The sequence below is a fragment of the Strix uralensis genome, chromosome 5 (genome assembly GCF_047716275.1).
Source record: "Strix uralensis isolate ZFMK-TIS-50842 chromosome 5, bStrUra1, whole genome shotgun sequence".
In the NCBI taxonomy this organism is placed as follows: Eukaryota; Metazoa; Chordata; class Aves; order Strigiformes; family Strigidae; genus Strix; species Strix uralensis.
Window position 1 is genome coordinate 72,334,877 of NC_133976.1, and position 14,380 is coordinate 72,349,256.

At 42.1% G+C, this 14,380-nt stretch overlaps 1 protein-coding gene across 2 annotated transcripts in view; it reads left to right on the forward strand.

The window, feature by feature from the left end:
* The window catches only part of TMTC1 (transmembrane O-mannosyltransferase targeting cadherins 1), a 185,358-nt gene that overhangs the window by 46,874 nt on the left and 124,104 nt on the right, over positions 1-14,380 (forward strand). For both annotated transcript variants that reach the window (XM_074871591.1, XM_074871590.1), the window contains 4 exons: positions 3,625-3,802; positions 5,435-5,508; positions 6,700-6,876; positions 8,867-9,073. In XM_074871591.1, the coding sequence (XP_074727692.1) occupies positions 3,647-3,802; positions 5,435-5,508; positions 6,700-6,876; positions 8,867-9,073 (614 nt within the window). In that variant the 5' untranslated portion in view covers positions 3,625-3,646. The remainder of the gene's footprint in view (positions 1-3,624; positions 3,803-5,434; positions 5,509-6,699; positions 6,877-8,866; positions 9,074-14,380) is intronic.

Sequence of the window (14,380 nt, forward strand, 5' to 3'; positions counted from 1 at the left end):
GAACTGCCATTTGCCACTTCTCAGGAGGCTTAGCACACTCTTTGCTTCCAGGGACTCTTCCAGCAGAGGTATTGAAGCAACGAAAAACTCTTCTCTTGAGTGTTTCACAGGCAGCTCGCCTGAGGAAAGACCTCCTTGTCTGAGATGGGGGTGTCTCCTCTTTTAAGTGTCTCCATTCCTAGGAACGTGGTCACTTGCTTTATTCAGCCCCAAATCTTTAGAATGCTATTTGCAAACATCTCTCTGGTTTGATGAGCAGTCAGTTCAAAAAGCCTGCCCAACCCAAAGCATCTGCTCTCTGAGCTGTGTGCTCTACCAAGGCCATAACATGTATCGTACAAGTTGTGATTTAGCTCAGGCAGATGTTACAATCTTCATGCAGAAGCAGCTAGGGTCTCCTAGCCCACATGATGCTGCAAATTAGAAATGATGGTAGTATTGGTGTCTTTGGACTTGCAACTTAAAAAATTAAATATCTTCCCCATTTGTTGGCCAGTTTAGATATGGAAATATAAGGACAACACCCCGCTCCCCAATGGAGTACAGTTGTTGCCTGCCAGAGCATCTGTTCATGAACATTATGTTGGAGAAACACCACTTCTTACTTAATTTTAAGATTCCTATCTCTGTTTTACTTCCTTTGTTTGCTGAGCCATATACTGTGTATAATTACTACAGAACTCCGTGATACTGCTGCTACCAGTGAACAAAGACAAGATTGAGTCTCTGTAAGGGTATTAAAATTTAAACAGGGAGAAATCAGTTTTGATTGGCCCATCCCCTCCTGTTCCCTTGCCCAGAAGTTGCTCCATAGTTGGTCTGCAGTGGAGCAAATTTGGCTTCCCATAGTAGGCTGCCTTTTTTCCCTATGGGTGTGTGAGCATGCTGGGGAGCTTTGCAAAGTTCTTGTGACTTGGATTAGACCTGTTTGGAGCCCCACATTTGCTCACCCATTTAACGTACAATAAATTCAACCACTGCTAATGTTTCAAAATCATTCTGCTGAGACTGTTTCAGGACAAAAGAATGTTTCCTTCATTGCTGTGTGGCCTAATTTCTTATGACAAAGAGCTTTAGCAGCAAAAAACACTGGTGTGAATATAGCACCTGCACACATTCACGTTTAATGTTCATGGACCACCAAAGATGGTATTTAAAACATACACTGAGGCGTGCTTGCAGTCAGATTTTGCTTTTTAATGAAAGGCTTATCTGAATACCATGGTGGTGTTATGTTTGTGTTTTATTCTGCCTTTTTTTTTTTTTTTTCTTGTTAAGAATACACAGGAGAATAGCCAAGCTGTAAGGCTTATGCTTTTACATGGCTGTTTTCAATAACGTCCATCAGGTAACTCACAGTTTACAAGCCTTGTTGACTTGATGTTTGCCCCAAGAAGGAGCATGAAAAGCACACCTTGCCTTTGCGATAGGTGACCTGATGGGGGCAGGAAGATCCCTCCCCTACAAGGTTCTGCCTCTCTTGCCAGTAGAGCTGTTTTGCAGGGTGCGAAGTGATCAGATGTGATCCATGGAGGCTAATGAGAGATTTTTCAAGAGTATTGTCAGATGTTGTGTTTTTAGTGATAGGTCCTCACAACTTGGCCAAATAAATAAATGAGGATCTCTCACATTTTGGTGAATGGGTTCATATCACCTGATAGCTTGAGCTCGCTGTCCTCACCTGCCCACATCTGCTTTCTCCAGAAATCAGGTTGCCAGAGCACACTTTGGCATTTGAGGGGGAGCGATGGTGATGACTGTGCTCCATTCAGCTGATTTACAGCCAGAAATGATTCTTTTGTATAAAGAACGGGTCCCAGGTGGTCCCTGCCATTGCACACATCTGCAGGTGCCTCAGAACGGGAACTTCGGATCCTTTGGGGCAGGGTGGCCTTGTGCTGCTGCTTGTTTCCTACCGCACGCTGAAAACAAGATTTAGGCCTCGGGATTCCCCCTGCTGCAGTGTATTTACAGCTGAAACTCTGGCTGGGTGTCTGTTACTGCCACTTGCTGTGGTTTGTCATTCTGTGCTGGTAGAAATAAGGGAAAGTGATGTATGCTGCTGTCTGAAGTGGCTTGCAGGAGAAATGGGGAAAAAAAAGAAAAAGCCCCAACTCTTCATGTATTCTTGAATCACATAAACTGATGTCTTGTCAAAGTGTAGCTACATCAACCTATACCTCAAGCAAAAGGTCAAATCATGCTAAAATCTCACTTTTCCCAAACTATCTGGGTTTCATCTATTGCCTCCACAAACACTCCATGGGAACAGAGTAGGAATGCACAAGGAAGACTCCTGGTCTGGTAAAGTTAGATTGGCCTGGAAAATGCAGCCTGGGACAGATAGAACTCTGTTGCTTATGAGTAAAGAATGTAGAGAGTATTTATAAAAAGCGTATGTTGTCTGGCCCTCACAGCCACGCCGCACCTCCTCTGTCTTACAAAAAAATCAAGGTGTTTGAATAGCAGCAATGACTCAGTGGCTTTGCTGTTGCATCATGTATGTCATGGGAGACGTGGAGTTTGTTGGTAACAACAGGAAGGATTATTGACCCTTCAGCATGTTTACAGTTACATGCAAAATATTTAGATTGAGTCTTCCTTTCACTGGGTGTCTTGTTTTTTTTTTTTTAAAAAAGTCTAGTATTAGTGCTTTTAAATTCCTTGTTCATATATGGAGTCTTCCCTAGATAGAGACACCATGTGTATGTGTGTATTTATATGTATATATGTGTATGTGGATATATATTTGTCCAAATGTACAGATGCAGTTAATTCTAAAGAGAATTATCTTCAAATGCATGTAAGGCAAAGCCTGTCAGCAGCTGTTAAGCAAGCTGGCTGTAAAAAACAGTGACCAGAAAAATATGTTAATACACGCTGTCAAGCAAATGTCATAACAGCTTGTTTTACTTCATTTTTCTTTATGGTCGACACAAATAATGAATGCTAATTGTCTCATTGAGTTTAGGGTGATGTTAGCTAACTGATCTTTACCATTAATGTCCTTGTAAAAATGATGCTGGCTATTAGACCAGCTTTTTAGTGTAGTCCTGATGTCAGTAAAGTGTTTAAATAAATGCTTAACATTCAGTATGTGAGAGTATTTTGAAAGTTAAATGGAAATAAATGCACCTGTAGCGCCAAGCAGATGCTCCAGCGCCTTACCAAGTCCTTGTCATGGCTGTTCCCAAGCAAAAGCATCTATTCTTTAGCAGAAAATTACCCATATTGTAAAGCTGCCACGTGGCTGAGACAATTGCAGAAGGTGCCAACAGGGAAACAGGACAAGTGCCGTACTTCTGATGTTGGCCAGTGTTATTTGCTGCTAAGGAAGCACAGATGTTGTCTCACTGCTGTAAACTGTACTGGGAGGGCACAAGCCTCTCCATCCCAGTGTCAATAAGGTTGCCAAATGCAACCACACATTTTAAAAATTGGGGAAGTGGTTTCTTTTTAATCAGATAACCAGAAGTTCAGAGCGATTTTCACTAATTAGTTTAATAGCACTTACATTAGAAGACTGCAAATCAGGCAAAAAGCATAATTTAGAGTGTTTGAAAGATGTCTTGCTATTACAAGACCTCTCCAGTCTAGTAATGGTTCCATTTTGTTTCCCTACAGGTTAAACATATTGCTGGCTGGTATGAACCCCTTCTATTTCCATGCAGTGAATGTAATTTTACACTGTCTAGTGACTCTTGTGCTGATGTACACTTGTGACAAAGCTGTGTTCAAGGACTGTCGACTTGCTTTTGTCACGGCGCTGTTCTTTGCTGTGCATCCCATTCACACCGAGGCTGTAAGTATGTGACACAAAAAACCCTGGTGACACAAAAGCTAAAAATAAATGCATACTTTAAATTTTTTTTTATTTTAAAGAAGCCTCTGAGTCATACAGAATATGGTACTTGTGATTTTTGCTGTGGAGAGGCAAAGGTGAGAATATACCATATTTTTAAAAATTTTCATTAAGAAAAAAGTGTATTCACACTTGCTGTCTTTCTGGTCCGGTACTAAATTCTCATTGACGATCCTAATCAGTAATGCTGGGAATAAATGGATGGTCATTCAGCTGATGAAAATGTCAAGTCTTCTGAAACCAAAGACCTTGGTGAGGCTGCGCTCTCCTGCTGGGACATTGTTTCATGCCTTCAGTCATCTCCTATAGTCTTCAATTTAGGGGAGAAAAAGTGAAGGCAGTGTTAGTGTGTACTCTGGAGGAGATCACTCAAATAGAGGTAATATGATCAACAGATTAATTTATCACTGTGTAAGTTTACAGAGCCACGGTCCACATTGGACATTTTTCTGTTCGTTATAAGGAAACATTTAAAGACATAGTCATGCTAAAACTGCAGTTAGTGGGGAGGTAATTCTGTGGATAAAATGAGTCTTGCTGTCTTTGAGAAGGAAATGCAATGTCTAGCTATCGGTCTTAAAAAAGAAATGCGCTCGTTAGCTGAGATACCATTGATATCACACACTCTCCTTAGGAACCTTTGTAAATGAACGAGGGAAACGGCTGCCGCAGCTGAGAACTTTTGAGGAGAGATTACCTTAATAACAAAAAGCCACGAGCTTTACAGTTACTCCCTGTGCTGTCTCGTGTGAACTAATCAGCTAGGCTCCTTTTGATAATACAGCTTTATATTATAAGGGAGGTTTTAGAAGAGGCACTCTTTGAATTTATTTTTGTCTGGGTCAGGACTTAAAAAGGTTAAAATAAATGCTGGAGCGCTGAATATAGCTTAATTATGTAAACTCAAAAGAGGCAAAATTTCAAAGGGCCTTTTATTTGCTTTATGGGCAATTTTTAGATCTTTATGAAATGGAATATTGAAATAGTTTGTAAAAGGAGTGTTTATACATTCTTCTTCAGTATTGCCTTTCTTATAAAAAGATTTGGTTAATTAATATGTAGAAAAAACTCTTACAAACTCAGATGATTCAGAAAGAGAATAAATTTCATACCACTCTATCACTTCTTGGTGATAAAGTTCATTCAAATATTAATTATTAACTCATTCCTATATAATAAGTCTTCTCCAAAGAGTTGCTGTTTCATTAGTATTTTTCTTAACACATCTTAGTTCTGGGAGTTGGATGCATTTCTCATTTGGGCCATATTATACAAAATTAAAACAGATCCCTAAAATTGGCATTTCTCAATGCAACTTTATTAATATTTTAATAAGAAAGTAAAAAATGACTTAACTGTTGGCTTACTCATTTGTTTTGCCAAGTGAGAAAGGCAGCAGACAAAACTGAGCATATCCTACACTACCAACATCTCACTATATTGAGGGAGGGTAACACTGAAAGATAAAAAGCTTAAAATAGTAGCAGTTAGCATGGATTGTTGAAACAGTCCTGAATGCACCTGCCTTTTTATAGATGTGTTTTTACACCTGTGTGTCTCTCTTCCTTTTAGGTAACAGGTATAGTAGGCAGAGCAGATGTCCTAGCCTGTCTACTCTTTCTGTTGGCTTTTCTCTCCTATAATAGGTATGGATCCTAGCTATCGGTTGTGATAATATCATGAGATGCTCTAGTCTGAGGAGGAGACAAAGGGGAAACCTGTCAGATTTCAGAGGCTGTTGGCAGAGGTACTTCCCTCAGCACTGATGCATGGAAGTGCCCTGGCCCCTGCTTTCAGCCACAGTGCCAAATAAGTGAAGTTTATCAGAACAAATAAACATAAAAAGAGAAGTCAATATTTAAGGTCCCCTATTCCATTGACATTACAGCTGACCATACACTAGAGGAGGGCTTGTAGAGCTAAAAATCATAAAGGAGTATTTTCAACTGAAGGCAAACTGTATGTGGAGTGAAGAATGGACGGACACATGCCTGCCTTTAAAATATATGCTGTGACTCTGGGACTGTGAAATACTTGGTCTGGGAGAGTTAAGGATTGCACCTAGACCGTTAGTCATACTTTTCAGATGAAAACTTGGCACTGTTTGCTGGGTTGTGTCCTAAAACTGTGACTGAACAAGTACAAATAAAGAAATATCTTTACTTGACTGGGGTTTCTGCCCCTTTTGCATTGTTATTTCATTTAGCAATAGCACTGTGTCATCATGGCTGTGTGGAAAAGCTGCTTATATCCCTCTTGAGCTGTTTGCTGCAAATCCACAAACCTGTCTTCATCAGAAGGTTTCAAAGGTGTAAAACTGGTAGTGACCCCCCAAGAATCAGCTTGTTTGATTTTGGTTTTTTCTTACCTTCTTCCCTCTCATACAGGCTTGCTGCCCAGTGTATGAATGATTAGGACACATCGTTGACTCAGGGGAGTGTGGGTGGGATGGAGGAATTTTTGCTTGTATAGTGCATTTTGTCACATAAGGAGAATTAAGGATGTGTGTTCTACATGACGGAAAGCAGGTGTTTTTCTGCCCTTTCTGCCTTTGTACTTACTCTGCCTTCCTCTGATCATTTCAAGTGCATTTTATCTTTCTGCTTGTCTTTTTTTCCCCTCCTCTGTGCACATTCTTTGTGTGCCTCTCAATATTTGTGTTTTCCCTTCCTGTCCTGTGTCTAAACCTTTCCTCATTAATCAGTGAACAGATTGTTCATGTCACTTGTTACCAGTATCTTAAGAAATTAAGGAAAAGTGTCTCAGTATTTGTATGAATGTAGTAAACATGAAAATAACAGAGAAGTTAAAATATTTATGTCAAATATATTTTTCAGGAGTGTGGATCAGCTTTATGTTGGGGAACATTTCCCTCCCACTGCCTCCCCATTCTTTTTGCTGCTTAGTTTATTCTTTGGGACGTGTGCAATGCTGGTGAAAGAAACTGGAGTCACGGTGTTTGGTGTGTGCTTGGTTTATGACTTCTTTTCCCTCTCCTGCAATGGACTCAAACTGTAAGTAATTTGCTATGCTCGCTGTGCTTTTCAAGTGTTGCCACCTGTGTGTGCAAAATATATATTATTATATACAGCACTGTGGGAGATGGACCTGCCCTGCTGAATTAGATGGCACACATCTGACAAATTTGGAGGGCACCAAGGTTTCATTCTGGTGGTTTTTTTTTTTTTTTTTTTTTGGTTTTGTTTTGTTACTCTATTGCTGCCTAATAACTTTGCTGGGTAGATAGGCCAGATGTGAAGAACTGATCTCTAAAATGTTCAGTTCACTCTGACAAGACTAACATTTATTTTTCCTGTGGGAGTTCTGACTGAAGCATTAACATCTTAAAATTTCTCTGGCTTATATCCTTCCATTCGCAATGTATGCTTGATTATTCAGTCACAATGTCATGGTTGTAGAAATATCATATGATGTTTAGTAGTAAAATCAGGTTTAATCCTTTCTGTCCTTACAGAATGGAAAAAGAGGGAAAATATCCAGCCAGCTCTGCAATAATTAGGAGCTCTCAGCGGTCACTGGAGAAAAATCAAATACTTTGAAAAGTTTGTATTCCCCACCCACTTAGTGTCACAAATAACTATGGTATTCTGTATCTCCACTAAAAGTCAGAAGTCTTTTGTTTGATAGAAGTAGTTTTTTTTCCACTTCTCTCCCAAACCATACCTGGTGCAGACCTACTGATGAGTGAACGTAAGAGCTTACTGCCACTGAGAATGGGAGGTCTTGCTCTTGCCATTGCTTCTCGTGTTCCAACCGGTGCTGCCCCATGGGCTCTGGAGCCTGTCACACTCCTGCGTGAGCTAGTATATCTAGGTTATAAAAAAGGACACTGAGTTTATGTTTCCACAGTAGTGAATTAAATCAGCTCGGAGAAGGGTTTGGGGAGTGCCAGAGCTGGCACAATGCGAGAGCAGCAAATGCAGGGAGGAGAAGAGGGACTCTTCTCTTTCAGGAGTATCCTGGTTTCTCTCCCCTTTCAGCCTTTCCTCTAGGTCCCAAGGGGGAATGGACCATGTTTCAGGCCCTCCTACCCTCCCTCTGGCCTCTCTAGCAGCAACAGCAGTCAGAGGGCAGGTACGATGGATTGGCAGAGTATTTATCCTATTTTGACCAGATAAGTGATTCATAATGGTGTAACTGGTGGGCAAATACTCAGTGAGGAGTTTTCTGTGGACTGACAGCTGGCACGCTTGTCAACACTTGCATTTACAGTCTGCCAGGTGCGTTCCAGGAGCTGCCTGGCTAAAGGTAACAGAAATGTTAATTAATTGGTGGAAAATCTACCCTCCTCCTTCCCCCTCCCTTCAATCTCCCCCTTCCTGTAGGTTCACATTCCAATGGCCTTTTCAGGTTATTTCTTTACTTCAGTGGCATCCGCTTGCCCAGATGTGGCAGATATTTAGCTTGCAGGAATGAAGCTCTGTAGTCCAGATGTGCTGCATTTTCATATTTGCTCTGGTTGCACGTAATTGTGCACTTCTCTGTTTGTGGTGCTCAGGATTTTATGACTGTATTTGACTCTTCTAGGGGACAGCAGAAAACCAACAGCCTTCTACATGCTGCTGAAACTCATCTCCTCCTGCTTCTTCCTCCAAGCTGTACAGATTTGTTTTCTGTTTAAACACAGCAGAACACCAATTATTTTCTGCAAAAAATTAGGAATGTCACCATATTCTTCCTCTCAGTGCTTCCCATCTTACCAGAGGTCCAGAGACCAGCTTGATACAGGAGTGCTCATCTTCTGTTGCTTTCGGGTCTCTTCTTCTGGATCTAGTTAGGAACTAATAAATCCTGTCCACCCAGCATGCAAAGACTTTGTATTTCGGATTAAATAAAATGTCTTCTGTTGTAGTTAGATACCATGTTGTGCTGTTTTCAAAATGTTCAACCTTTTGATAAGTAAGCATGAAAAATAAAAATCGTTTAATCCTTTTCTTTCCCCTTTCCCCTCTTTTTTTCCCTTTCCTGTGCTTGCATAATCAGGAGAAATGGGGGGATCCACCGAAGACCTGGCCGGCAGCCTGCAGTTTCTCCCTCTGCCTCGCTGCAGGTCCCTCCGGCTGGCCGGGAGAATGGGAAGCATCGCTTTGCTCACCGGGGCACCTGGAGCTCCTGCCACCCGGCATCACCCGAGGAGCAGCAGAGCAGTGGCCTTTCTGTGCCCAGCAAAGCCATGTGGGCCATTCGGAGGTACTGCTGGCTACCTGCCGCTCCATTGTGGTTTACTTTGCAGCTGATCCTACCTTAAAATGTCAAGTCATTCACTTTGTCTTAGCCATTTTTATCCTGAAATGTGCTGAATTTTTTTTCTTATGCTACTGGAGAGGGAAGAGAGGAAAGAGGACGGAATCGAAAAGTGCATTTCTCCTGCTTGGGAAAAGGAGAATATCTGAGGACTGTCCATGTCCTGAGACTTTCTATCCTAATATGATATTGGTAGGCAGTGCTCTACTTCCCAGCTTCTCCATGGAGAAAGCCAAAGCTGTAATGCTAGTTTGAATGTGAAGAGGGGGAATATGTGCATATATACAATAATGCCTGAAGTGAGGTGAGTGCAGTGTGAGCAGCATATTATGTGATACTGCTATGTATCTATATATACACGTTTATACACATTTCTGCACGTGGATATACATACATGTAGATGTCTGTGTATGCATATTTATATATATATATGAAAGTAGAGGCGATGCCAACTTCTGCTTTATGCTTAGGAATGTGCATAGAATGGTGAGAGCCAGGCTCAGGTAGTAACAGAAGAATTTTCACTGGTCGTGTCCAGCGGTTGTTGGCATGTTCACTGGGGGAGGAAGGACTCCAGGGCCACACGCTCGCACAGGACCAGTGCCTGGCGCCCTTATTCCTGCGGAACAGCACTGAGCTAGGGAGAGCCTTTAAGGGGGTGTGACTCAGCAGCCGCCCATGGATGTGTGCCAGAGCACGGGTTTTTTTCCTTTTAACCTTGACCTCCATACAGTCTCCCTGGTAGCCCTTGCACAGCTTGCCCATTGTTGCTGATTTTGGGTTTCAACTACAAAACACTCACAGTATGACTTAATTTGGAGACCTGTAATAATGAATTGCCCCACACTACCTATTCTTTGGGGAAAGTGTTTTGTTCCTGAAATAGATCAGGAATTACATGTTGCAGTTCTCTGATCATTTAAAGGTTGGCACCTGAACGGGCTCCATGCAGCACTCCTGAAACCTGGGGAGTGTTTTATTCCCACATAACACTCCTCATTAATCAGTTCAGTAGGGGCTGTTTGTTTGCTGTTGGGCTTTTGGTTGGGGTTTTTTTAGGTAATCTTCTTGCTGCATCAGTATTAGTGGTGTATTGGCATTAGATGAGATCTGTAACTTCTCAGATCAGAGTCTGTCTCCTCTACCTGTAGTTTAAGTGGTTCAACCCACTCGAAAGCTTCTGCCCTGCAGGTGTTTTGCATGATTGGTCTGTCTTGGGGTTGGTTGGGTTTTTGGTTTTGCTTTTAACAAGGAAGGGACTGGGTTTGGTCATGTTGCCTCTCCATGTGGGGAATCTGTGACACAAAAATGGTAAAGAAGTCAAGGCTTTTTGGAGTGGGTAAGTGCTAGCTGCTCTGGCATGGAGACTCTTCTGGCAATTTGGAACAGCTTCTAAAGTTGTTTGTTTAAATTTATTTCTCCTCCTATATCCCCGAATGAGTAGCACAATTAGAAAGTGTGGTTGACCTGGTTCCTTCTGATGTGCCAGGCCTGAATGGGATGTCCAAAAGCCTCGTTTAACATCTTACCTCTAAAATTAGGACCTGGTGGGGAGGAGTAACCTGCGCATGACACTGATGCAGCTGCTATTCCTGGCCTTTGCTCTCCATGTTTCTCTCAATACTTTTGTTCTTTTGGATACTTGTATTTGTTTATATTTTCCTTGATGTATACTATGGTGGAGAGTATCACTATAAAAAATGTCTCCTGTCTTGCTTCATCTTCTTGTTCTTTGTTTCTTTTACCCCCATTTCTTTTCTTCTTCCTACTGCTCCTTTCCCCCCCTCCTTTGCTTTATACTTTTTCCAAACACTTCCTCTTCCCCCTCTTTTGGGAACGTCCCTTTCTCACACCAAAGGGAAAGCTTCTGGTTTTCTTGTCTCTTCAGGAGAGGTTACATAAGTTGTGTTGGAGAGACCATGCATGTGGGGTGGCTTCAAAGGGAACTCGTCCACTCTGCCAACTGGTATTTGCTTTTTGGCAGCTACCTCTTCAAGTGTAAAAGATTTCTGTATGTGGTAAATCAAGCTCTGCATGTACATAGCTGCTGTCTTATTAAAATGGGGCTCTCATGGTGTAAGCCGCTCAGCTTCTCTTTTGAAGTGACTGAGTCTGTGCAACACACTTGCAACAACCTATTGCGTGATGGTTTGCAGTGGGATGCCCAAAGTAGAGCTGGCTTGGTCCTAGTGGCTGAGAGGGAAGCCTGCTGCCACACATTTGTGTGAGAGTTGTGCTGAGAGCCTTGGGAAAAAGCCTGGGGTGGGTTAATGGATGCTGCTTTGAAAAAAAACTTCTCTAAAACACTGTTTGCATTCTTCTTGGCTAGTTTTTCCCTTGCTCTGAATTTCTGTTTCCTCTGAAGGCAGGATAAGGCTGGATAACTTCTTGCTGCACGGAATGACAGCCTCATAGAGCCTGGGCAATTTGACCAGGGCCTGCTTGTCTAATGTCAATGTTTGCTAGTCACTAAAAAAAATAAATGTGCTGCTATAGCATTTGTAATTTCCAGAGATCTTCTCAGTTCTCAACCACGTGGAGCATGCTTGCAGTAGTATGGAACAGCAAGATTAAATGTATTGCAGCTCACTGGCTCTCAAAATGACGTCCGCGTCACGTGGAGGTCTATGGACAGCTACCTGATCGTATGACTGCAGTCTTCTCCTTACTTCCAATTCCAATCTCTCCTCTTGCAGGACAGATTAAAATAGTTGAAATACTTTCTGTACACAGTCTTTCTCTAGTATTATTGGCATATTATATGATATGAAGTAGGAAGCACTTGAGACAATTGCTCTATGAAAATACAATCCATCTTTTAAAAAAAAAGTAAATCCTTGCTATAGCTGAAAAAAGAAAGGAAAAAATTGAAGTTGCTGTCGAATATACAGAATTAATTACACAATTTCTTCTCTGTAATCAGTGTTTCTCTGGCTCCTGTAGGTCTCTTCAATGGCAAAAGGGAGGGGAAAGGATTTTAAATATTGCAAAAACTTCAAAGTTGGAAGGCAGATTAGGCACAGTGAAGTAGCTTCGGGTACTTATGTAGAGCACCAGGTTGCTAGCTGTAAGGTCTTCATTAGCATAAAATAGTTGTGCACTGCTTAATCTGTACTTTTAAGTACTCTTAATGTGATCATTTAGGTTTCTATTTAATAATAATTTATTATGTATCTTGCTACTGGAGCTAACTAAAAAACTCAGGGAAACATAATGGGGGAGTTAAGGGAACCCATCTAATTAGCAGTAACCAGAGCTAGTTACATAAATTCTTGGTGCAGAAGAATTTCTGTTCTTTATTGTCACTTGCTCTTATGTTCAGCTGTCTGGTGAATGTGTGGGTTGCAGTCCTGGGTGCCTTCAGGAGTAAGTAATGAGTTAGTCTGGATGAAATTGTCACGATTTATTGCAATTTTGGGGGATGCTGACATATACTACTGGAACGAGGTAATGAGGATCTCTTACGAGTTTGATCCATCTGCCTGAGTTTTAAGGCCTGAAAGAGGCTTGTGACTATATGTGCCCTCCTGTATGACACAAATGGAGAAGGGCAGTCAGGACTTTCACATCAGGCTTGTATTTCTGTTTGGGATAAGGCCAGAGCTTTCATGATAAGGCCTCAGTGCTTTTACTATGATGGTGCCACATACATATATCACAGAATCACAGAATTGTCTAGGTTGGAAAAGACTTTGAAGATCATCCAGTCCAACCATCAACCCAACATTAACAGTTCCCAACTACACCATATCCCTCAGCGCTAAGTCGACTCTACTCTTAAACACCTCCAGGGATGGGGACTCCACCACTGCCCTGGGCAGCCCATTCCAACGCCTAACAACCCATTCTGTAAAGAAATGCTTCCTAATATCCAGTCGAAACCTTCCCTGGCACAACTTGAGGCCATTACCTCTTGTCCTGTCACTTACTACTTGGTTAAAGAGACTCATCCCCAGCTCTCTGCAACCTCCTTTCAGGTAGTTGTAGAGGGCAATGAGGTCTCCCCTCAGCCTCCTCTTCTCCAGACTAAACCCCCCCAGTTCCCTCAGCCGCTCCTCGTACGACATGTGCTCCAGACCCTGCACCAGCTCTGTTGCCCTTCTCTGGACACGCTCGAGTAATTCAATGTCCTTTTTGTAGTGAGGGGCCCAAAACTGAACACAGTAATTGAGGTGCGGCCTCACCAGTGCCGAGTACAGGGGTAAGATCCCTTCCCTGTCCCTGCTGGCCACGCTATTGCTGATACAAGCCAGGATGCCATTGGCCTTCTTGGCCACCTGGGCACACTGCTGGCTCATGTTCAGCCGGCTGTCAATCCACACCCCCAGGTCCCTCTCTGACTGGCAGCTCTCCAGCCACTCCTCCCCAAGCCTGTAGCGCTGCTGGGGGTTGTTGTGGCAGAAGTGCAGAACCCAGCATTTGGCCTATTGTGTACTATTAAAAAGCAATATCGATGCCAACACCTCATTGCTCACCACAGTGCTACTCTGTTAGATTCATGAATATGTTTAACAAGGGTGATATATGTCACAGTCCCTTGTGCAAGTTGTGTCTATAGTTATTGTCACTCGCTTTCATTTTTTTGTTTTGTCGAATCCACTGAAAACCAAGATCTACTTTTTTGACCGTTTTTTTTTATTCCAAGGCTACATATAGTTGTCGTCATGCCGTGTCATATGTGTCTCACACTCAGCATTGCTAAATGCTGTCCAGCCGATGGATGCCCTCATACCACCTAATCACCCTGGTGGTTTTAAGCTTTGTAAATGAGCCTGTGGTGGGCCAGCAGTCTACGCTTCTTGAAAAACAAGACTCCTCAATAGTTTGCATACTTTTGAAACTGAAATCTCTGTTTCTCTTCAGTGACCTAGAAACTGATTTTTATTTTATCTGCTGGTGGTGATTTAGCTGGTGAGTCTCTTCCCTTAGAATGGACAATAGACTGGTGTTTAATGGTGCCATTTTCCGTTTACGTGAACTGTTGCGTTAGGTTTTTTGTGTTTGTTTTTTGATTGTTTTTTTCTATTTTTAATTTTTTTGCCAAGTGACAGAATGAGAGAAGCAGGTGTACTTGGAGCTGTGCCCAGCAGCATCACTTTAAATCTCTATGTATCTGCAAAAGAAAGTGAGGGAGCTCACTACTCGTCAGCACTGTGGGATCCAGGCACAAAACCCCATTGATCCAAAATTCAATGAAATCCTTAAGGCTATAGCAGGGATACATGTGATCTGATGACTAAACTGGCAGCAATG